We start from the raw sequence: 24,871 nt of genomic DNA, 5'->3' as shown, positions 1-24,871 counted from the left end.
TGTTATAAACTAATATTAAACAAAAGTAACTTAATTAAGTGGAAATTGTAACAGATTTGTTCATTTCATGAGTGGGTACACACTGTAAGATATACAGCAACACGCACCTAATCTAGCAATTACACTGGGAACAGGACATTGGGGTTCAATTTGAGAGGATCTATATCCCCTTTTTTAAAACCACTTTGTTTCTTCCTCTTTGCCTCCTTGGCAATTGTTTTTATATGTCGCAAATCTTAAAATAAACAATTAAAGGTTACATTTTATAAATTTTTCTTGTCCTAACAGTGCGTCACGTACATAACAGTCTTTCTTCTCTTCCCTTGTTATTGCTCAAATTACTGTTGAAGTGACAGCACACCCCACATAATAAAGTCTATGAATATTGATTGAAACAAGGGGTTACCTTATAAACACTGCCAGTGCGATTGTTCACCCCCCCTCTTTTTGTTCTAATATCCCCTCCCATAAGGGGGAGGAATCATTTGTGTTTCATGGTATAAATATGTAACCAACGAGCTAAGGAGGGTGTGTGAATAAACCTGTTTGAAAGAGACCCTGTCGTACAGTCATTTCCAAGGCTCTGAGATAACTGCGTGCTCTAGAGAAAGGTCACATTCCGGAAGCTTTCAAGATTAAACATGTTGTTTATGAATATAATGAAATGCAGGATGACAATGGCAATGAGATCCTAGCGCCACATTCATGTGTCACACCAGGAAGCCAGGGGGATACAGTTGCTAGGTCAACACTATGAATGTTGATATACATTAGGTTGACCACTAAAGACCGACAGGGCTTAAGTCAACACATGAAATAGGTTGACATAGCTAAGGTTTTTCCAAAACAGGAGGTAGTTCATACCCTACCATCCACTAGGACGTGGAGGGAGAATATAGTGTGCTGAGCATAGTGAGGCACCATTCCCAAAGCATGGCGAGAGCAGCGTTACACTGACACGGTGTCCAAGTCGACTTATAGCAAAATTCGGTACTTATGTAGTATCTGGGCGTCCGATTTAGAAATCGGGTCAGATCGGTAGCATCGCATTGCATCGCATGCGACCAAATCATATGCGTTGCGATGGTCCCGATTTTTCCATAGGATTCAATGTTAACCCCTTCCTGACAGAGCCAGTTTTTGCGTTCCTGACAGAGCCATTTTTTCAAATCTGACATGTTTCACTTAAGTGGGGATAACTTTTTTTTTGCTTTAACTTATCCCAGTGATTTTGAGATTGTTTTCTCGTGACACATTGTACTTCAAGTTAGTGGTAAATTTGGGTCGATACAGTCTGTGTTTTTTTGTGAAAAATACCAAAATGTCGTGAAAAAATGGAAAATTTTGCAATTTGCAAAATGTCACATTTTCTGCTTGTGAGACAAATAAACATACCACTCAAAATAGTTAATAACTAACAAAGACCATATGTCTACTTTATGTTGCAATCATTATTTCAACCTCCTTTTCATTTTTTTGGACACTAGGAGGCTTCAAATATGAATAGCAAATTCTCAAATTTTCAAGAAAATTTCAAACTCTGATTTTTTTAGGGACCAGGTCAGTTATGATGTGACTTTGAGTGACTTGTATGTGAGACACCCCCATAAATGATGCCATTTCAAAAACTGCACCCCTTACAGTATTCAAAACAGCATTTTGGAAGTTTGTTAACCCTTTAGGTGTTTCACAGGAATTAAAAGAAAGTGTAGGTGAAATTTCAAAATTTCATTTTTTTTGCAGATTTGCAATTTTAATACATTTTTCTAAGGAACACAGTAGATTTTACTAGAGAAATGTGACTAAAAATTGATTCCCCCAATTCTTTGGTTTTCATAAATATCCTATATGTGGCCCTAGTGTGCACGGTGACCAAACCACAGGCTTCATAATAGAAGGAGCACCTACTTGATTTTGGAGCCTCCTTTTTATGAGATTATTTTTTAGGCACAATGTAGGTTTCTAGGCACCATAAGATGCTAAAAGTTAGGTACCCCCCCACAAGTGACCCCATTTTGCAAACTACACCCTTCAGGGAATTCATCTAGGGGTATAGTGTACATTTCAAACCCCCAGGGGTTTCACCAATTGTGGTACAACTGGGCAGTGAAAATGAAAAAAAATTAATTTTTCATTTTCACAGCTCAGTTGTATCAAAATTGATGAAACCCCGGGGGGTTTGAAATGTACACTATACCCCTTGATGAATTCCCTGAAGGGTGTAGTTTGCAAAATGGGGTCACTTGTGGGGGGGTTCCACTGTATGGGTGTTTCGGGGGTCATTCAACCAGAATCTGTGCTGCAAAATCCAAAAATCACTCCTTCCCTTCTGAGTCCTGCCATGCACCCAACTGGTATTTTTTGGTCACACATGAGGCATTGCCGTACTCGGGAGAAATTGGGGCACAGATTTTGGGGTGCTTTGTCTCCTTCATTCCTTGTGAAAATGAAAAATTTTGAGCCAGATCTGCATTTTTGTGTAAAAAAATGTAATTTTTTACAGAAAAATGCAGTTCTGGCTCAAAATTTTTTATTTTCACAAGGAATGAAGGACACAAAGCACCCCAAAATCTGTGCCCCAATTTCTCCTGAGTACGGCAATGCCTCACGTGTGACCAAAAAATACCAGTTGGGTGCATGGCAGGACTCAGAAGGGAAGGAGTGATTTTTGGTGGTGGAATGAATGGTGGGTGCTATGTCGCATTAGCAAGACCCCCGAAGCACCAATACAGTGGAACCCCCCCACAAGTGACCCCATTTTAGTCACCAGCTTTGGGAGGGGGGCTGGCGCTGCGGCTGGCGGGGGGGTGGGAGGGGTGCTGGCGCTGCGGCAGCCGGGTGGGTGGGAGGGAGGGGGGCTGCCGGGTGGGAGGGGGGGGGGGGCTGGCGATCGGTGGTAATCGGTGCGGTATATACACACACACACACACATATATATATGTGTGTATATATATATATATACATATATATACACACATATATATATATATATATATGTGTGTGTATATATATATATATATATATATAAAAATATATTTTTCAGTGCATATATTTCATTTTTTACTTGTTCTGCAGCTTGATGCTGCTGCTGCTGCTGCTGCGGGGGGGAGGGGGGAGGAGGGCAGCGCTGCGTGCGCTCCAGACGCTCCGGGGGAGCCGGGGGAGCTGCTGCTGCTGCCGGGTGAGTGCCCGGCGGTTTCGACGGGGGGCTGCACATCGGTGGTGATCGGTGCTGTACTTGACAGCACCGATCACCACCGATCCCTGTGTTACCGAGCGGCTTAGCCGCCGGTAACACAGGAAACGCTGTGAATGGCTGTTCAGATTTGAACAGCCAATCACAGCGATCGCTGACCGGGGGGGGGCACCCCTGCCCCCCCTGGGCGGCGAGGGGGGATGTCTGCTGTCAGGGACAGCAGACATCACCTAACTGTCACTGCGTCTCTAGACGCAGTGACAGTTAGAAGTCATGACGTACATGTACGTCAAATGTCGGGAAGTCCTTCCCGACCATGACGTACATGTACGTCAAATGTCGGGAAGGGGTTAAAATGGTCTGAGTCCATTTTAACATAGAATTCAATGGGAAAAAGGGGTCCTTTTCCTTTCCCCACTATCCAAGTGGGCATGGAGTTGGATATAAACCTGTGGCGAGCGTAGCGAGCCACCGAGCCCGAAGCGTGGCGAGCGTAGCGAGCCCCGCGAGGGGACACAGAATACTTTTTAAGAAATCTGCGTCCCCTAGCGGGGCGCGCTTCGCTCGCCACACTTCGGGCTCGTTGTCTTGCTACACTCGCCACAGGTTTATATCCAACTCCATGCCCACTTGGATAGTGGGGAAATTAACAGGACCTTGTTAACATTGAATCCTATGCAAAATCGCATCGCATCGCATGCGATATCGGATTTGCCGAAAATCGCATCAAATCGCATCTGATTGTATGCCTTAAGGTAAGGCATACAATCAGAAAATCGGCAGCCCAGATACTACATAAGTACCCAAAATTCTACTATATATTTTTTTTTGGGGGGGTGCATGTCAACCTTTCCAATGTCGACCTAATGATCGTGTCGACCTTCCTGCCTCGTAAATCTTAGCCCTGTCGACCTATTTCATGTGTCAACCTAAACCCTGTTGACGTTTAGTGGTCGACCTAATATATGTCGACCTTCATAGTGTTGACCCTTTGACCCATACCCGAAGCCAGTATCCATACATAATCCATATGATGGAGCTGTCACTTTGCAGAGCTTTCTTTGTTTTGTGAAGCCCAATGTCCATGAGAGTTTCTCCTCGGTGGGCAGCCCCTTCCTCCTCCTAGCACTCTACATGTATACATGACACAGGCAGCTGCTTATATGTGCTGTGTAATAATATAAGCTCCCATCCCGGTATGGAGGGCGTGGAGACCCCGGACACCCCTCCGCACACAGGAACGCCTCTTCCAGAGGTTACCCTTAAAAAAAACATGGGATCTCGATTGAGTGCAGAGGCAGAAAGCGTGTCTGAGGTGACAGAGGCACAGCATACAGGAGGGGGCAGGAGCAGCGCAGGTAGAGATAGAAAGGAGGGAGAACTTCACTCCACACTGGTAGAAGGAGAGAGAGTGTGCCCTCAGCAGGCGACATCATATAACACAAGCTGCAAGTTATATTATTGCAGCAGATCTCACATAGAAGAAGTAGTATAGTCTGCAACGTGGTCATATAAGTGGCCGCAACTTGTCCCGCTGCCCTGATCCTGCATGCGGTGAGCCTCCTGCTCTGGCCATTGCCTGCCCGGGCCACTGCTGTGCTGTGTGTATGACAGAGGCATCAGTGCAGAGATGACAGACGACAGGACGCAGGAAGAGCTGCCCACCACTGTCCCGGCGACAGCAGCAGCAGCTGCAGAGGAGCCGGCGGGGGGAGACCCGGCAGCAGCAGAGGAGTCGGAGGGGGGAGACCCGGCAGCAGCAGAGGAGAGCGCACCCCTGACCGGGCAGGAGGAGAAGACAGAGAATGGGGGACAGTGGGACTCAGTGCCGGCAGATGAGAAGAAGCTGGCTGATGGAGGAGCACCAGAGACCAGCACAGAGTTTGTACCCCCGGAAGGTGGCTGGGGATGGCTGGTCATGCTCTCCGCCATGTGGTGCAATGGCTCAGTGTTTGGCATCCAGAACGCATGTGGGGTCATCTTCGTGGTCCTGATCAAGGAATTTGGGTCCAAGGATGATCCTCAGCTCATGTTTAAAACAGGTGATTGGGGCTAGTGGGTGTCCAGGCATGGCACACTACACAGTGTCAGTGAGTGTGAGTGGGATACTTAACATTTACTTTAGTAAGAAATCTTTGCCCTATTTACTATTAAATCTGTTAAATAAACAGTGTTTTGCAGGAAGTATCTTATCAGTGTCTCCTAATGTTCGAATTGTGTTTTTTTTTTATGTTGGCACAGTGTGCCCAATTCCCGTGGTAGCATCACTGTAATCATAAAGATTGATGGATAGAAATATATAATATACATTTCACTATGACCTGTTACATTCTTATCTTATGCAGTCAGTCCATAGTCACAGAGGGGGAGCTTGTTTATGTTACAGTTTAACAAAGTACCACTGCTAAATACTCGCAATGTGCTTATGTTTTGATGTGTCATTACTCTATATATCTATCTATCTATCTATCTATCTATCTATCTATCTATCTATCTATCTATCTATCTATCTATCTATCTATCTATCTATCTATCATCTGTCTGTTTTTCTCATCTCTATGTATTGCTGAATATAAAGACATGCTTGCTTCTACTTGCACATTGTAGGTGTTTTAGCTGGAGCAAAATGTGGCCATAGTTAGAATGGATTTATTTTTAGAACTTGTGTAAATGTGTACAGGGGCCCAGGCTGCAGGCTTTCTGCACATAATAACATATGCTACACTGTCTAAGCCCAAATGTTAAGTGCGCAGTAGGCTACATTATGTGACCACCTCATGGCATAAGAACATATACTGTACATAGTTTAACTCTCGTTCTAAATCTTCATATTCCTTTTAGTTGAGGACTGATCTGCTGGCTTCTCAGCAGGCCTCTCGGGCAGGCATGTGTCGGGCTCTTTACAGCTAGTACAGCCAGCACAAATGGCCTGGGAGCCAAAATAGAACAGCAGAAAATGTGGATTACATTTCTCCTAGTTGTAAAGTTAAGGCGGTGGTGTGTTGCAGTAGCAGTTCTGTACATGGGTTATAACATTGACAATCCACATTAAACTACAGATTGTCGACTCTTGTTGTAAATGCTTACACGTTCTAAATATGTGATATACTGAATAAAGCATGTTATTTTGTTTTCTGTACAAAATTACGGGAAAATAATTTTTTAAACTTGAATTCCTTTTAAACAGAGTGTGAAATTGATTATGGGGACTTTGTATTAATAATCGCAGCATTTCTGCAACTATTAGCAATTTGTATGACAATGGATATTTTATTTTTGAATGACAATATCCCTGCTTATACCTCTTTCTCTGGGCGATTTTGCCCAGTGTGTATTGACAACGATGATGGGGAAAATCGCTGGGCTGAAAATGGCTCTGTGCATACAGATTTTCGCCCCTTCTGAGCATGTTTTTTTAAAAAAAAACAGTTTTCCACATCTGTAAAATGTGGCCACTAGTTTTTGCAGGCTGCATACAAGTATATTATGCAGAGAACTGAACTTAGAGCCTCCATTCATGTAGACTGTAAAAAAAAAATGTTCCATAAGAATATGACTTCATTCTGTAAATTAAAGAAACCACATGTACCATATGCAGCTGCTTAAAGCTGAAATGGCATTACTCATTTAGTTAATTGGAGATATATATAGGTTTATTTAAGTTCACCATGTTGTTATATTCAAACAGATTTGCCTCACTGCATGTTGTAAAAGTATATACAGAATGGAAGGCAGTGGAGACTTGGATTTCCTTTATCTATTTTGCTTGGTGTCATAGATTTACTGGTTTCATTTTTATAACCTTTTAAACTTTAGCTAATACTTGCCTACTTTTGAAAACTAGTTTCAGGGAGATTAGAGTTGGTATTAGAATTTGGTGCGGTGCCTCGTTGAGAGGGCGTGTCATGCGCCACCCAAAAGGTGTGTCTAGCTCCATATATGGGCCAGAGTCAGATTAAGAGGGGGCCCTGGGTGTCAGAGCATCCTGCCTTAGGGGGTGCATTGTCCGGAGTGGTACTTATTTTCTTTTAACTCAGTATATTACAGTATATGTGATCTCTTATCCAAATATCGGTTATCCAAATTTTTCCGAAAACCATAGTTTCCTAAATGTTTTTTTTTTTGCTAAAAACCTACTGGGTACATTTGGCACTACTGGGGACATGATATGTAACTGGCACTAAATATGTGCAAGACAACACTTACTTGTCATTTAAATGAATTACCTGAGATAAAACCTGAAACAAAGTTTGTGTACTAAAACCTTGTTTCATGCACAAATAAAATGTATTTTTGTGTATTTTATGTATTTGATCTGTTTATGCAACATGCAATATACCTCAAGATACCTCATTGAAATATAAAAATATTCCAAAATAAGGAATAATCCGTTATCCAAAATTCTTCTGGTCCCGAGCATTTTGGCTAAGGGATACTCAACCTGTACTACATCTGAGAGGCATGTCATAAAATTACTTACAACCAAATGTAGATGAGCCCCAAAGCAGTTAGTAAGATCTACTGTACTTGTTGATGAAACGCCATGTGTCAAGACTTCTTCATGTATTGTGTCTTAAGCTGGGTACACATATGTACAATCGTCGGGCCGTTCTTCCGTTCTGCGGACGAACGGCCGTTCGATTGTATATATGTGTACGCAGTCCCGATCCCTTCGTTGCGACCGATAAACGGCCAAAAACGCTCTTGGCCGTCCACGGTCGGTCGGTCGGAGGTTCTTTGCTGCTTAATATTCTTCCGACAGGACGGCTCCATATTGAAAGAAAAGTGACATGTGTACGCACGTTCGATCGATATGCAGCCCGTTCCTGCGATCATTCCTCCCAAAAGCAGCACGCCGGGACGGGAGTACATCGGACGTCGCAAGTAAAATTGTACATATGTGTACGCGCAGATCGGTCGTATGTTTTGGACGGCCGAACGTGTATTCGGTCGATCGAACGGTCGCAAGAAAAATGAAATTGTACATATGTGTACCCAGCTTTACACGTGGTTCCATGTGGGCCATGAGAAAGCTTATTTAATATGTATGTAGCCATAGGGATTATTGGGGCAGATGTGTTCAGCCTTAACAAGAGATAAATGCAAGGGTGATAAGGAGAGATAAACGTCCAGCCAATCAGCTCCTTACTGACTTTTTTCAAACACAGCCTGTAACATGGCAGTTAGCAGGTGATTGACTGGACGCTTATCTCTCCTTGGTGGAGATTCTCTAAGAATCTCCGCCCCCCTTCGCCGCCCATCGCATTTATAATTATCGCATATGTTGTAACATATGCGATAATTAAGGCAAAGGACAGCTCTTGCGTTAAGAGCTGTCCTTTGCGGTGAGAGTTGCCGGGTCCCAGCAGGTCCCGGCGGCTCCCCCCTCCCTCCCACACCCGGCGCTGCTGCTGCTGCGCCGGTCTCTCCTCCTCCCTGCACCCGGAAGAGGATCAGTGCAGGGAGGAGGTCACAGGTTCGGGCAGCACAGCTCTGTGCTGCCCGGACACAGGTGAGGGTGGAGGGGGCGATGCGGGGCGGCGGGGGGTCGGCGCGGGGCAGCAGAGGGTTGCGGTAGAAGACCATTGGCTTCTATGGGGCATAGAAGCCGGGGTTTTTACCGCATTTTTCGCTTAGAGAATCTCCCCCCTTATCACCCTTGGATTTATCTCTTGTTAAAGCTTAATACATCTGCCGCATTGTGCCTTATACTAACTAATGCAGGGAAATAGTATTGATGATTCCATTTGAATGTATATATCTCGTATTTCTTTATTTGTTGTCTCCCCCCCAAAATATAACCGCTGTGTAATGTGGGTTTGGTGAAATCAGGAAGATTGCTAAAGCTTTCAGGGAGGCAGGAAGATTGCTGCTATTTCAGGGAGTCTCCTGCAGACTGCATAGGCTAGGTAGCTGTGCCTTAGCAGCCCCCCCCCCCTTTGTTTCAATCCATGACATCTCTACTGAGGGTAATGTTGTTCAGGTATGTTATCTGCTTATAGAAAACCTCAGAGATATAGGGGGGATTCTCTAAGAATCTCCGCCCCCCTTCGCCGCCCATCGCATTTATAATTATCGCATATGTTCTATCATATGCGATAATTATAGCAAAGGACAGCTCTTGCGTTAAGAGCTGTCCTTTGTGGTGAGAGTCGCCAGGTCCCAGCAGGTCCCGGCAGCTCCCCCTCCCTCCCACACCCGGCGCTGCTGCTGCTGCGCCGGGCTCTCCTCCTCCCTGCACCCGGAAGAGGATCAGTGCAGGGAGGAGGTCACAGGTCCGGGCAGCACAGAGCTGTGCTGCCCGGACACAGGTGAGGGGGAGGGGGCGATGCGGGGCGCCAGGGGGTCGGCGCGGGGTGGCGGTGGGATGCGGTAGAAGCCCATTGGCTTCTATGGGGCATCGCCAGATTTTTCTGGTGATGCCCCCCGCCGCGTTAACCCCAAAATGCGGTAAAAATAGCGTGGGAGCTCTTCTTGAGTATAAGTATCTTTGCACTCTGCAAACCATCACTTGTTTAGGGGTCTATTTATTAGTAGTGACCACAACCAGCGGTATCTGCTGCTCACAGTGATACTAGCATATGACTGATGCGAATGCTCAAATATTCTCTGTAAAGCGCTGCAGAATGTGTGTGCTATATAAGGAACTGTTAATAAATAATAAATAAATATGTACCTCTGGTATGTATCAATACTTTTTCTGCCTTGGGACCCTCTCTGCATTGTTTCCCAGTTGTCAAGAGCCTAATGCTACCAGTGAAAGAGGTAGATGCATATATGTTGCTATTTAACTAAGCTGGGAGTTAAGCATACCGGAGAGGCTTCACTGGTCCCCTTTGCTGTCAGTTAGGTCTAGATCTTAGATGGTGGAGGGAAGCAAAGCTTTGCTCGCCACCTGGTTACTATAGATGGTGGCATGGATAGTGACAGTGCCAGCCCCCTGACCTTGCTTTGTGCCCTGGAGACGTGTCAAGTGGTTGGGTGTGAAAGGTGCTTGCTCCCACTTATGATACCCATACACTTGTGAGATATTGCAAATTAACATGCAGTCATGCATCTGGCTGATAAATTGAATGATTGTATGCATTTTTAAGAACTTAGGGCCAGATGTATCAAGCTTCAAGAGGTGATAATGTGGAGAGTGATAAACATCAGCCAATCAGCTCCTACCTGTCATTTTTAAAACCCAGCCTGTAAAATGGCAGCTAGGAGCTGATTGCCTGGTTGTTTATCACTCTCCATTTTATCACATTTTGAAGCTTGATACATCTGGCAATTAAATATAATAATATAATATCCATTGAATTGCAGGAGCGATCACATATGGGGGGCACATGGGACGCTTTAGGTGGCGTGGGGTTTGTGGAGAGGGGACCGGAGGGACTGCTGGTGGCATGAAAGAGGGCGGGCAGAGGAGTAGCATAGCACTAGAAGTAGTGCTAACAGTCAGCGGGGGGCAGCGGTGGTCAGCGGTGGTGGCAGTATTGTTTAAAATGCTGGGCATCCCTCTGATTGGCTGAGCTCCCTACCTACTTCTAGCGCTACACTACTTTGCTGTTATGTCTGCCCACTGTCTGCCACCCGATGTGACATCAGGTGCTGAAAGGGGGCAAGCTTTGCACCTTAAGATGCGATCGGATTTGATGGACAACGCACTGCAAATCTTATCGAATAAGTGTATGGGTAGCATTAGATCTAGCAACTACCATTTGCTGGCTATGAACAATGCAGGGGTAATACCATCAAATGATGGCATTACATACTGGTAAGTAAAGAGAATGCGTTTCAATGGCAGAAAGAGTTTAACTACCATTCCTACAGTATATGGCAGGGCTGGGCAACACCGGCCCTCCAGATGTTGATGAACTACACATCCCAGCATGCCTTGCATCAGTTTCAGCATGGCCACATAGCAAAACGAATGCAAAGCATCCTGGGATGTGTAGTTCATTAACATCTGGAGGGCCGGTGTTGCCCAGCCCTGGTATATGGTCTATGCAGATTTTGGTAAAGTGTGTGAAGTAGGAAAAGGCCTGAGAAATATTTACTTTCTCCAGCAATAATCCTTTCTTAAACAGGGAGAAGCTGTCATAGAGCCTTTTGCCGGTGTTTATACAAGGGAAATAGCTGTTCACTGCTTGATAAACAAAGCCCATAAGCTGGCCATAAGTAAAGGAAATTGAATACCCAGTTTGGTTGATTTAACCCTTTGAGTGACATCATCTATATGAGATGTGCAAAATATCCGCTAAAAATATCAGCGTCACTCACATTTGTTATATAAATTCAAATAAAAATTGTTGTGTTAAAAAAAAAAAAAAATTATATTACCTATATAAGGTAAACATTACAGGTCAATGTGATGGATAAAAATGTTTGCTTGGAAAGTTGCACACCTATTTTGACAAATTCTCTTGGCACTCAATGGGTTAAACCAGTATCGCACATTATATGGTCAATGAGGAGAGTTTTTGCTGTCTGTAGGGGCCAAAAGAGCTACAGTCAGTCCAGGGATAGAAGAAGTGCTTCAGTTTTACATTTGTCCCTTATTCTAGATCATATTGTGGTGGAATCCCTACCTGAACAGCAGCAGTCAAGTGAATCTAGCAGTGATATAGAATGGATACACACCCTCATTTTGTTAGATTGTCCCTGCAGAACTGTAGCACTAAACGGAGAGATGTAATGAGACATGGAGAGAGATAAACTATCAACAAATCCTCATTTTCCAAACACAGCCTGTAACATCAGATGTAGATGACTGGCTAGTCCTTTGCTAGACCCCTATGGGATCTATTTATTAAAGAGTTTTATTGTATACACAAAGGGGTCACTACCGACACTTGCATATCACCAGCAGTAATCCCAGTGCATATAGACTGGCCTAACAAAGTTATAAATGAACACAGCTTGCAATTATACTGCTTTCATGTTGCAGAAATGGGTAATGACACGGTATTCTTAAATGGGACTTTAAAACGGGTCTGAGTCTTGAGACCTTTCACATTGCAGGTGAAAACCGTTTTAAAAATCATTTAATACCATTCAAACATTAAACCCGTTTAACCCCCAAGGGACACGTTTCAAGCCATTGAAATAGAGCTGTTCAAACTGCCGAAAAAACGGCTTTAAAACGTGTAGGACTCGGCTTTTTAACCGTGTTGAAATACCGGTTAACTTTAACCGGTAAATCAACTCTGGCACTTTCACATTGCAGCCTTAAACGTTTTAAAATGGAAAAAAAATGGCAATATACCGTTTTAAAAGTGTGATGTGAAAGGGGTATTAGTGAGTATTGCTCAGCTACCCTAGCATTGTGTTATTGATAGGCTGAGGCATTAATTATATTTGGTTATTATCGTACACAATGATAGAAAATCAGCCTTAATGATAAACATTAATGAAAAGACCTCAAAGGGGCTGATTAAATTAAAGTTTGCCATCATGGTGTAGCCCTGTGCCGGATGCATGGGCACACATACAGTATGGTAATTACAATACATGAAACATTGCTTATATTTTTGACAAATAAAAAAGCTCCTAATTACACTATCTGAGTGTACAGATGAGAGGTCAGAGGAATTGTCCCAATGAACCATAGTTGGCAGAGGGAAAGAATGACCTACTACAGGGTGTGAGAAAAAAATGCGCTGCAGGGAGAACAGGAAAAAATGCGCTGCTCCAGGGAGAAGAGGGAACAATGCGCTACTACAGGGTCAAAGGGTAAGATATTCTGCTAGAGGGAGGGGATAATAGACTGTGCTCCTGACCAGAGGAGTTGGAAAGAGTTGGAAAGAATGTCCTGCTACTGAGTGTGAGGGAAAAATGCACCAGCACTGAAATTGCGATCTCCTATAATCGCAGTCTGAGGGTTGGTGCATGCACACTTCCACAAGCACACATGTACAGATCATGTACAGATCTGTCAAAATCGCTGAATAGCAGTTTTTCTAGACGTGTTAGTGTCGGAATCAACCCACAGATTATTATACGGTCTGTTTTTACAAAGTAAGGCGTATCATACCGTTGCAAGGGAGGGACGAGGCCAGGATCTCCGTCATTCCTTCTTGGTAGGTCTTGATAGGTAGGTCTTGATAGGTCTGGTGGCCAGCTTGTGCAGCCCCAGTGTTTGGAGCAGTACTTAGGATCAGTAATGCGTGATGCCTCACTCTACATTACCATGTATGCAGGGCTATTTTTCAGCAGGCTTCACTGCAGGTGAGGCAGGTGTTACTTGTGCAGAGATAATTAGATTTGGGTGGGTTTTTACACCTGCCTCACCTGCAGTGCACATGGTTTTGTCCATCTAAGAAATATTTTGTCAGAAAGAGTGAACTAGAATAAGGGCCTCAGTTCCTGCTGGAGCCTGCTGAAAAATAGCCCTGCATGCATGTAAACAGCCAAAATAGCACTTCCAACCACATCTGAATTAGGGCCAGGATGCAGTAAAAGTGATTTTTTGGGGGGGGGGGGGGGGGGGGGGGGGGGCGAAATGCTGTTTCCCATTAACTCTTCCTTACAGTTTAAGAGACTTCGCTTCTCAGTAAAAGTCTGTTTTGCTATCATAATGCTTTTCTCATTGGTCATCTTTATGTATCCTGTTCCTCAGTTAGTACAAGGAGAGATCTTTGTATTTGCAATCAATGCAATACAGTCAAAACAACAAATACTGTATATATATAGTTAGGCTCCACATTAACATTGCTAACTGCATTCAATTTTGCAGTGACAATAAACTAGTTGTTTATTTCTGGTATGTTTACTATAAAGATTATTTTATCAGGACCATAATGAATAGTTACTTTTGGACTTACCTGGACTATTCAGAAAAATCTTAATAAACTATGTAAAGCTAACAAAAACTATTTATTGAGACAATATAAATATCTTACTACAGTAGGATAGAAGAAACACAACAGCCCCGATATGGAATCCTGGGATTGCTGGAATGTGATTATTGGCATTTTTCCATCTGATGAAAAAGAAATGCACAAAATAATATTAGATCATGCACAAGGATTTTACAGACATCTGCCTTTGTGGGCCAGATGTATCAAGCTTCATAAAATGATAAAATGGAAAGTGATAAACAACCAGCCAGCCAATCAGCTCCTACCTGCCATGTTACATGCTGTGTTTGACAAATTACAGGCAGGAGCTGATTGGCTGGTTGTTTATCACTTTCCATTTTATCATTTTATGAATCCTGATACATCTGGCACTTTGGGGGGTTTTCAGGTTCACGCGCTAAGGCAAATTCCTTCTCAAATGGCCAAAACCATGTGCACTGCAGGGGGCAGATGTAACATATGCAGAGACATTTAGATTTGGGTGAGTTATTTTGTTTCTGTGCAGAGTAAATACTGCCTGCTTTATTTTTACACTGCAATATAGATCTCATTTTGAAGTAAAACCCCACCCAAATCTAATTCTCTCTGCAGTGAACATGGTTTTGTCCATTTGAGAAGGAATTTGCTTTTGCGAGTGAACCAGAATAGGTGTTGATCAGGATATTTGTACCCAAATAATTACAATTGAGTTGTACTTTATTTGTTGTGCTATTAGCTATTATTGTTTTTATTCATATCCCACCAGCATATGCAGTGCTGTATGGAAAATGTTAAGTCATTCACATCTGTCCCTTACGCAGCAGATATTACAATCTGATATCTCTCACAGGCACAGAAACTCACACCAAGGACAATTTAGCTATAAGACCGTTAACTGTTAACCTACTAGTATGTTTTTGGTACATGGAAGAAAACACATGATGGCAATATGCAAACTACACTGAAAACTCCTTGGTCAAACACAAACACTGTCATAAAATTATTATTTTTCATACAAATATTAGTGGCGAGTGAGACGGTAGGGTAAATGTACTAAGATGGAAGTTCTATTGAAGATGGGATGTTGGCCATAGCAACATCCCATCAAAGAGAAATCAAAATAATTGAATAGGTTGAATCATGGATTTGACTCAAAAAAGTCTAAAACAGCAGTTTCTGACTCTAATTGAATATGCCCCAAAGAGGTAACAAGGCCCTGTTCACTAGCTTACAGTCATAGGCGAATCTAGAAATATGCTAATGGTGGTCCCAGAATATACATAATGGTTTTGCGCACGTGCAAAAAAGGAGCATTTCAGGGGTGTGGCTAAACAGGGGCACAACCCTCCCAACACTACCTCAACCCATCCCCATTCCTCCCCACCCCACCTGCACACCACAACCCACAGTACACACAATACACCATGCTGTGGGAGCATACAGTAAAAAAAACCAAACCGGGCCAGGCAGAAGGGGGGAACAGATTACCGCGTTGTTTTTTTTTTATAAAAGTCATTGCAGAGCAGTGGGCAGGACAGTGGGAAGGGCACTGGGAAAGATTACAGGCCAGCATTTTTTTTTATTTTTTTATAAGAGCCATTGAGGGCACTGGGGGCACAGCAGGCAGGGCAAGTCAATTTGCATAAAAAATCACAGTGACACTGACTTACTCTCAATGTCACTGTCAGTGAGCTTACCGGCGCCCAGGGAGAGGAGCCGACTCAGGACTCAGCCTAGGAGCAGTGACAGTCTCTCCCAGACGTGACTGTCAGTCCCCGCCACCGCGTGACCTGAACCCTCTGTGCTGGCTGCTGCGCACACACACAAACACACACATGCGCGCGCTAGCCGACGCCGCAGCAGCAGCACAAGAGGGAGGACGGAGGAGGAGGACACAGAGGGAGCCACCCAAGGTTAGGTGGCACGCTCCGCAAAGGACCATGGGAGCTGCGTGCAGTTGGGCACTTCCGAGTCCCGTAGACATGTTTTAAAATGCGGGCAGCGGTGGTGACTAACTATTTAAAGCTACAGACGACGGGCAGTCTAATGGATGGTCCGTGCACCCCCGGACCACCCCCTAGATTCGCCTAACAGTGTATAGGGATTTATGTAGTTAGATAGTGGACAGGTGGCAGATTCAGAGATGAAAGCCACCCATTTCTGGAGCATATGTTTTGTGAACTTAAACCACTCATGCTCTGTAACTACACTTGCGCATGTATGGGTAGTGTAAAAACATACATATTTAGGTAACATTTACATGTTTGTAGGAGCAAAGGTCAGTGAGGGAGTGTCCACACAGGCAAGGGAGTAAGCGTATAGTCACTTGGTTAGAGGTGCACCTTTTGCAGCTAGCAAAGGGCAGGTGTGAGTGCATTATACTGATAAAGCTTGCTGTCAGTAAACCAGGCACACACCTTGTTAAAGTCGCATCTTACTGTACGTACATCTCTGAATATGAAAGAGTAAACGTTTGTTCGTTTTTTACTTCCGACTCTACATTAGGCAAGTTACGTTCTGGCACTGGCACATTATAATGCATAGTGATTGTTTCAGTCAGATTTCTAGCCTCCAGCCAAGAAACGCCTGTTATTTGCTTTGCTCTCATACATAAAGCAGAGCTCAGAATCGCTGCTGGCATTGTTCATGATTAACATTGATGTATTTTGTTAATCAGTCATATCAGTTAGAATTGTATTTACACTTTCATTTCTAATGGTTGTTAATCCTTTAAGAAAATCTACCTTGGTCCCTTCCCTCTAAATGCTATTGTAATACTGTTTCCCACTGGCTGTGTGTTCATCTTTCTGCAATGAGGAATTTCTCACAGCTGTTTTAGTCCCATGTAATATGAACAGCTGCAAAAGACTAAGGGGCCCATTTATCAAGCATATCTTTCTAAAAGTGCTGTTTCTGCATAATGTTATGTATTTCCGCTATGCACTAACAGCCTAATGCAGGAGATTTGACAGAAATCTCCTGCAGAAGGTTATTTTGTGCTGTAGTCTACAGTCTTTGTTGTTATCAATGTGTTGCAATTTCTGAAAAGTACAGCTTTTTGTAGTCTGGTAGGTTTTCATCCTCCTCAGAAGGCATAAAAAACTTTATGCTTATAATAATAATAATAATAATAATAATAATAATAATAATAATATCTTTATTATCATAAAATGCTCACATGCATGAACATTAAACTAAATTCGATTGTGAACAGTACAAAAGATAACAAAAAGACAATAAAAGTAAAACAACATGCAAATCAAGATCTATACCCAGTAAAATTCCAACTAAGAATTTAAAACACGAATTGCTGTTGGAAAGAAGCTCTCTCTGTATCGTTTGGACTTAAGGTGCCCATACACTAGTAAGATTTATCTTCAGATCTGGCTGGATGGAACAAAAACATGGTTATGGATGAGTGACAGTTTGTCAGTTTTCCAGCAATTCCAAGCAAATGGTCAACTGTCATTTGTCCTCATCCATAACCAGGTTTTTGTTCCAACCAGCCAGATCTGAAGATAAATCTTACTAGTGTATGGGCACCTTAAGTCTTCCAGGAGAGGGAACTTACGATCCCTCTCTGGCAGACTTCGGTTGGCTCCTGTAATTGACACTGGGCGAAGGGGGTTATTCAGATTCAATCTGTCCCCCGCACGTTTGATTGTTTGAGATTGTGCATGCACATAGGTTTTTATGCGCATGTGCAGCCGCTGTGTACGAATGCCCACAGCGCTTGCACACACACACAAGTCCAGACGTTGGGTGTGGAGGGGTGAGGGGCGGCAGGCCGGGCAATTTACATATGGGAACGCCCAGCGTTTCATGGGCCTCATGTGAGAACGCTGGGCATTCCCATGCAAATTGCCCTGTGACACGTGTGGGGGGGGGGAGGGGGGGGGTGGGCAGCAAACATAAGCGGATGTCAGCTGCCCACCCTGTCCTCGTACAGGGCGCCCACAGGACTGAGACACCATAGAGGTGTCTCAGATCTGCGAGCGCTGAAGAAATCATCCGATGGTCGCCGACCATCGAATGATTCTCCCCCGCACTCAAGGCTGCGAATGGATGATTAGGGGGATGGATGCGTGCAGGGGGCGGCCCTTGGTGGGCTTGCAAGGCTGCGAAATTCACAGCCTTGCGAGTCAACCAGAATTAGGGCCCAGATCTGATTTGTAAGGTAATGTACAGCTATGCAATACCATGCAATTTGCAAATAAAATCCAAATGTATCAAGAGCTGTCTGTACAAAACACTTCCTGTATGCATCTGCAAATGCCACCGCATGTCAGTCATGCTGTGACTAAGGGGGCCTGTGAGTGATATTGCTGGATTCATTCTGCACAGAACCCAATTCATCTGTTTGGGATATAAATTGAATCAGGGCATTCCACAGGGTGGGTGCTGCCCGACAAATATCCTGCAAGTGTAAGTGGGAGCAAGTAATGAGTGTGGGTGAGAGACACAGATCTTCTGCAGGGCAGAGAGGTCGGGTGGGGATATATTTTGAGATAAGTGAAGAGATATAAGTCGGTGTAGTCAGAATGATGGCCTTGAATGTAAGTAGAATTATTTTATATTGAATGCGGTAATATACAGGCAACCAATGGAGGGACTGAAAGAGCGGATCAGCAGATGTTGAACGTCTAGCCAGGAAGATTCCCTACCTGAACCCTCTGACGCATTTACTTCATTTGATCTCACGAATGAAGATATAGTATCTGCACTTTTCTCTTCCTCCCACTCTATTACCTCTCCTATTGACCCTATCCCTCACAAATAAGCAAATCTCTGTCTCCTGTGCTCATCCCAACCTTAACTAAAGTCTGTATTCTCTCTTTCTCTACTGGTATCTTTCCTTCATTGTTCAAACATGCAGTTATTACTAGAGCCCCACAGCTGGGAGCCCAATATACACCACCCACATGAATGGCATGGCACTTGTAAATAACAGGGTGAAGACACATGCCTGTATTCATCCCATTATTTCTGAGTGCTGCGCCGTTCGTGTGGTGTGCATGTGTGTGTGAATTATATACAGGGCCGGATTTGTGCCTAGGCCCGTGAGGCACCGGCCTCAGGGAGGCACCAATTAAGGGCGGCAGGCTGGCTGACATTCTGTTAAATGGCACAGCGGGTGGGCAGCGGCGAGTGACGAGCGCCGCCGCCGCATAGATGAATTATATGTAGGCGGCAGCGCCACTAGTCACCCGCCACTGCCCACCCACTCTGCCATGCACATTACATCACCTCTGGTGGCTGGGTCCGACGGTCCCCCTGCGCGTCCGGAATTGGCTCAGGCTCACTGCTGCCGGCTTCCACCCATTGGCTACTCTACACACACACACACACACACAAAGTCTATTGGCTGCTGTGTATCCAGCAGCTGAGCTGAACGGCGCGCAGATCCTCCTTGTGCTCATCACAGTGTGTGAGCCAGAGAGAGACTGACGGAGACACTGTGCTAATCACTGTACTAATAAGTGCCTCCCTCCCTCCGGGTCATCTGTACAGTGAGCAGTCCAGAGTGCTTAAAAAAAATATTAAGGTGGGCTACAGTTACATTTTTATGACATATATATATATATAAATAACAATGTATATACATATATGATTACATTAAAATTGTGGGGGGGGGGCACAAAAATGTTGTGCCTAGGGGCGGCCTGACCCCTAAATTTGCCCCTGATTTTATATATATATATATATATATATATATATATATATATACATACACACACAGTTCTCTCTTTGTGGCCAGGATGTACCAAGATCCGTACACTCACCACCCATTGCACCGATACTAATTGCATATGTACTAAAATATGCGATTAGTAATGCAAAGGGTAGCTATCCCTATAAGAGCTACCCTCTGCAATGCACTTTGGTGCCTGACAGGAGAGGGTCTATGGAGGGGGGGCAGAGCGACACCATGATTTTCTACACCAGGTGGCATCAACTCTAGTGACGCCTCTGTGTGTCATACAGTATATCAATTGCGCCAAAAAAGTTAACTGGATTCTTAGCTTTTTTATACTAAACAGAGTTGGCAACTATAGGGGTTATTCAGAACTGATCACATGGCTGTAAGATTGCAGGCTAGGCGATAATCGATCACCTGCACATGTGTATAGCTCACAGTACGCATGCGCGAGGCCATCCTGCTATAAAATCCAGCATCTTTTTTTAATCGATGGCCGTATGCGTTTGTGGGTGTAAACCAGCCATTTACTGGGTGTTAGAATGTGTGCCCAGGTGTTTTTTAGGGAGGGTGTGTGACGTCAGCTCTGGCCCTGATCAGCCTGTTTCTATTACACTGGCCAAATACAGTAGGTCCTGGACTACGCACAGACAGAAAACATCATTCAATGGTGAGTGGTTGTGAATGGATTTGCAGCTAAGCATACTGATGCCTGAATATAGCAGTATTAGACAAAAAATATACAGAAATTAAAATAAATTACAATTGCAATATTATTCTCTATCTCTAATCTCTATTTTCACAGATGACTGAAATATTTTGAGTTACGTTGATTTTATTATGCATTTTGCCCAGAAATTCTGTATGTGTGCGTTTCCTGTACCACACCACACCAGTGATGTGTTTCTCGTTGGTGGCTAGTAGCTACTGTACCTTTCTGTTTCTGTATTTCCCCATGATCCGTAATGTAGCACCTTGTCTTTTTAACATGCCTTACCCACTGGACAAGACCTGTTCCTATCCATAGTGTGCATTACACCAGCAACCTACCTGCAACAAAATTAGTATATCTACAGATATAGCCGCACTCATTATTGCTGCACCATGGCCTCTCATGCCTGCAATTCACGAACCATTGAATGATTATTCTACTCCACAGGTTCTCAAGGTTGGTCCTCAGGACCCCACAAAGTGCATTTTTAGCAGGTCTCCCCACAGAAGCAAGTGAAATAATTGGCTTCTGTCAGGTTACCTGGAAAACGTGAACTGTGTGGGGTCCTGAGGACTCAGTTTGTACAAATATGAGTAAGTCTGACCCTTCTGGTCATCTGTGACAGATAGGGTGACCAACTCATCCCTTTAATCCGGGACACATATTAATTACACAGGTTCTGTAGCAGTTTAAAACCAGGTGAAATGGAGTCTTGAGGTGTGGCAGTCTAAAACCAGGTGAAAGCCAGCCACAGAACCTGTGTAATTAATATGTGTCCCGGATTAAAGGGATGAGTTGGTCACTCTAGTGACAGAGAAAGGGTTATCAAGGCCGGCCCTCCCTTAAAACAACTGGGCACATCTGCCCTAATAAAAAACCTTCCCTGGCCGCCCTGCATATTTACTTACATGTGCAGTGCGATGTGGCCAGTAGCTGTGTGGTGCGGCCTGGAGGGTGGGCAGTGAAGCTGGGCAGGTTGGCAGGCGATGGAGCCTTTCGATGGTGCCAGGGTGGGTGGGTGTGCTGACAGCGCCTGCAGGGCAGCGCGCCCAGGATGAGGTGGGCTGTGTGGCTTACGCAGGGTGACCTCTGACATTGTCACGCTGCACAGAGCCGCACAGGGATGGGAGAAGCTGGGCAGCATCTAAGCACCCGCTCAGCCGCTGCCCAGAATTAGACTGCGCATGCGCAGTCTAATCCCGGGATTGAAATCCCAGCGTTTTAGGGACCAAATCCCGGGATCCTGCCGATCCTGCGATTGGCCACCCTACATGCTACAATCCATATACATGCACAATCATTCGATAATTGCTTGATATGCAAAATCGCTGATCGGCAACTAACTCTGAATAAGGCCCCATGCCCAATGATGTGGCCTGGCAAGTGACCTAGTGACATCTCTCTGACAACACTGGAGCCCATGTAAAATGCAAGTACCATTACTTTGGTGGTAAAAACAAAGCTTTTCACTGCATGCTGAATCAATTAATTTTGCTTTCACAGCAGTTGATACCTAGGGTAGCATAGAAGAAAGTTGTATTTTCTTCTGCAACAAAGTCATAAAAGTAATTTTTTTTCCTGGCAAAACAGCTGTTTTTGTTTTGTTGGTTTTTCAGGAATTTCATCTCTAAACTGCATAATAAATTGGCAGCTGAGTGTCATCATTCCAGCTCCGGTCATAGACTATAAATTCCTCAAAGCTTCTAGGAAACGGGCTGCTCTTTACAAAACTTTGCTAATCTCTTTCCCATAAGACAAATGCAGGCATATTATTTAGAAATAAATTGGGTACTTATGTAATATCTGGGCTCCCATTTTTCTTATTAGACCACGTCCCCTCGCCACGCTTCGGGCACGGAGGCTCGCTGCGTTCGCCACACTATATAAATTCAACTCCATGCGTAGTTGGATAGTAGGGGTATGAAAAAATGGGGTAAATTTATCATGGGAGCCCAGACAATACATAAGTACCATAAATTGTATTTGATAAAGTTAATTGAATGTGTTTTGTTGCTAGTACATTTGATTTGTAAACATGTCAAACAACTGAGCTGATTAGGTTATTTTGGCCTTTTAACTCTGCATGCGCAGGAGTCCTGCTAGGGGACTGAACACCTTTTGTAGCCACTGTCCCTGCTTGTGCTATATCTTATGTACGGACAGGATAATTGCATACTACAATGTGATTCTGGATGCTAATAGTGTGCCAAGATCCTAATGCGAATGTGGATATTGATAAATGGGCCCCTCAATATTTTCTATAGTGAGTTATGCTGCTTTCCCACTGCCAAACCTGCTTTGACCCGTTTTTTTAAACGGTTCTTTAAACGGGTCAAAGCAGGTTTAACCCCTTTCCCACTGTATGTAGTAAACGGTATATTACTGGTTAATTACCATTTTTGTACCTTTCACATTAAACCCCTTGTGAAAGCTACAAAATGGTAATTTACCAGGAATATACCCCCTTCCCCTGGTACCTGCCCTGTGCCCACCCTCCCCTGATACTTACCTGCGTGGGGGATCCATGCAGCGGGGTTCACGCACTTCTGGGGAGGCATCGGGTCTGGCATGGGCACAGTACTTGGGGTCCCTCTGGATGCTGGGCAGTGGGGACGCTCCGGGGTCCATCCTACATGGGCACTGTGCTGTGGATGCTGGTGGTGCAGCAGGGTCATTTCGGGGTCCATTCGGGGTCCATACGGCGTCGGGGCAGTCCCTGCAGCTGATGGGAACTAATAGTTCCCACTATGCGCATGTCTACTGAGCGCCGTGCATATCAATGAGCCGCTCATTACATATGTGCATATGTAATGAGCGGCTCATTTATATGCACGGCACTCATTAGATATGCGCATAGTGGGAACTATTAGTTCCCATCAGCTGCAGGGACTGCCCCGACGCTGTATGGACCCCGAATGGACCCCGAAATGACCCTGCTGCACCACCAGCATCCACAGCACAGTGCCCATGTGGGATGGACCCCAGAGCGTCCCCACTGCCCAGCATCCAGAGGGACCCCAAGTACTGTGCCCATGCCAGACCCGATGCCTCCCCAGAAGTGCGTGAACCCCGCTGCACGGATCCCCCATGCAGGTAAGTATCAGGGGAGGGTGGGCACAGGGCAGGTACCAGGGGAGCGGGAAGTAGTGTGGTATTTTAAATACCGTTTAAGAGGCATTCCCACTGCCTTAAAAACGGTATTTAAACGTGTAGGACTCTGCTTTTTAAACGGGTTGAAATACCGGTTAACTTTAACCGGTATTTCAACTCTGGCACTTTCCCACTGCAGCCTTAAATGGTAAATTGTGGGGGGAAAACGGCAATTTACCGTTTAAGAGCTGCAGTGGGAAAGGGGTATTAATGTATTTCCTCTAATGACGAATCAAGTAAATCTACTTTGTGGTACTGGTAGCATGAGCCATTGGAACTACTGAGTATTGTCAGTCATATAAAGCTGAATACATAGTGGAGTGACCGACAACCATTCTGACTTTAGTGACGAGTTCCCTTGAGCCCAGAACTAGCCAAAGTAAGGGTACACACACTGCAATCTTGCTAAGGACCAAATGATATTTAACATCGTTTGGACACATCCGATATATCTTGTACACAAAACAGCAATGTTTATGCCACTGTGTTCTAGGGAGTGGCATAAAGGAGATGTCAAATTGGTCCAACATATCATTTGTCATCTTTTTTGTAGTACACACTGCAAGAAAGGCATCAAATCACAATTGGTAATGCTAGGTTGGGTGTACAGCACATCAGACCTAAGGGTGTCTCTTACAACTGTGTGAGTGCGCATATAGGGCCTGATTCAGAGTCGCTCACTAAGAAGTATTTTTTTGCTTCTTAGTAGGCACCTAAACGCCTCCTGCAGCCCTGCTGAACGCCCACACACACCCGCCGCCAGCTCCGCTGGTGTCCAAGGACACTTTGCATGCGGCCGAATGGGACAGAATACCAAACCATCAAATGATTTCTCTCCCCATCGGAAATTAAATTCATTCGCACAGGGGGTCTGCACATGCATAAATATGCACATGCACAGACCCCCCACCCTCGGAACGACCCCGTCTGATCAACTCTGAAACACCCCCATTAAGTCTACACACTTTTTATTACTGTTTTCTCTCAATTGTAAAGCGCAATGCAATATGCTGGTGCTCTAAAAGATACTGGGAATAATGTATGATCTCTGTCATCATCTGTACATGGCAACAGCAGGGAGAAGAAAAGAAATAGGGGTTTATAACTACTGTTGTTATTAAGAGCCAACGTATTCCTGTCGTCCGTCACTCCCTCCCCTTCACTACACTTCTGCTGTATGTCAACAATCTGTTTACTTCCTCAAGTACTAATCCACGTTCTGCAGCCAGGAAGGAAATTGTGCTGCCATAGCTACATAAAACTCCATATAGGAGTCGGGTTAACAA

At 44.4% G+C, this 24,871-nt stretch overlaps 1 protein-coding gene across 1 annotated transcript in view; it reads left to right on the top strand.

Annotated features, from left to right (window-relative positions):
- Positions 1-4,464: 4,464 nt before the first annotated feature.
- The window catches only part of SLC16A10 (solute carrier family 16 member 10), an 83,435-nt gene continuing 63,028 nt past the window's right edge, over positions 4,465-24,871 (top strand). The window contains exon 1 of the mRNA XM_083176896.1: positions 4,465-5,238. Coding sequence (XP_083033022.1) covers positions 4,827-5,238 — 412 coding nt within the window. The 5' untranslated portion in view covers positions 4,465-4,826. The remainder of the gene's footprint in view (positions 5,239-24,871) is intronic.

This window comes from Crinia signifera, chromosome 3 (genome assembly GCF_055691185.1).
Source record: "Crinia signifera chromosome 3, ASM5569118v1, whole genome shotgun sequence".
NCBI lineage: Eukaryota > Metazoa > Chordata > Amphibia > Anura > Myobatrachidae > Crinia > Crinia signifera.
The sequence above is the reverse complement of the archived record's forward strand: the minus strand, read 5'-3'. Positions and strand labels throughout refer to the sequence as shown.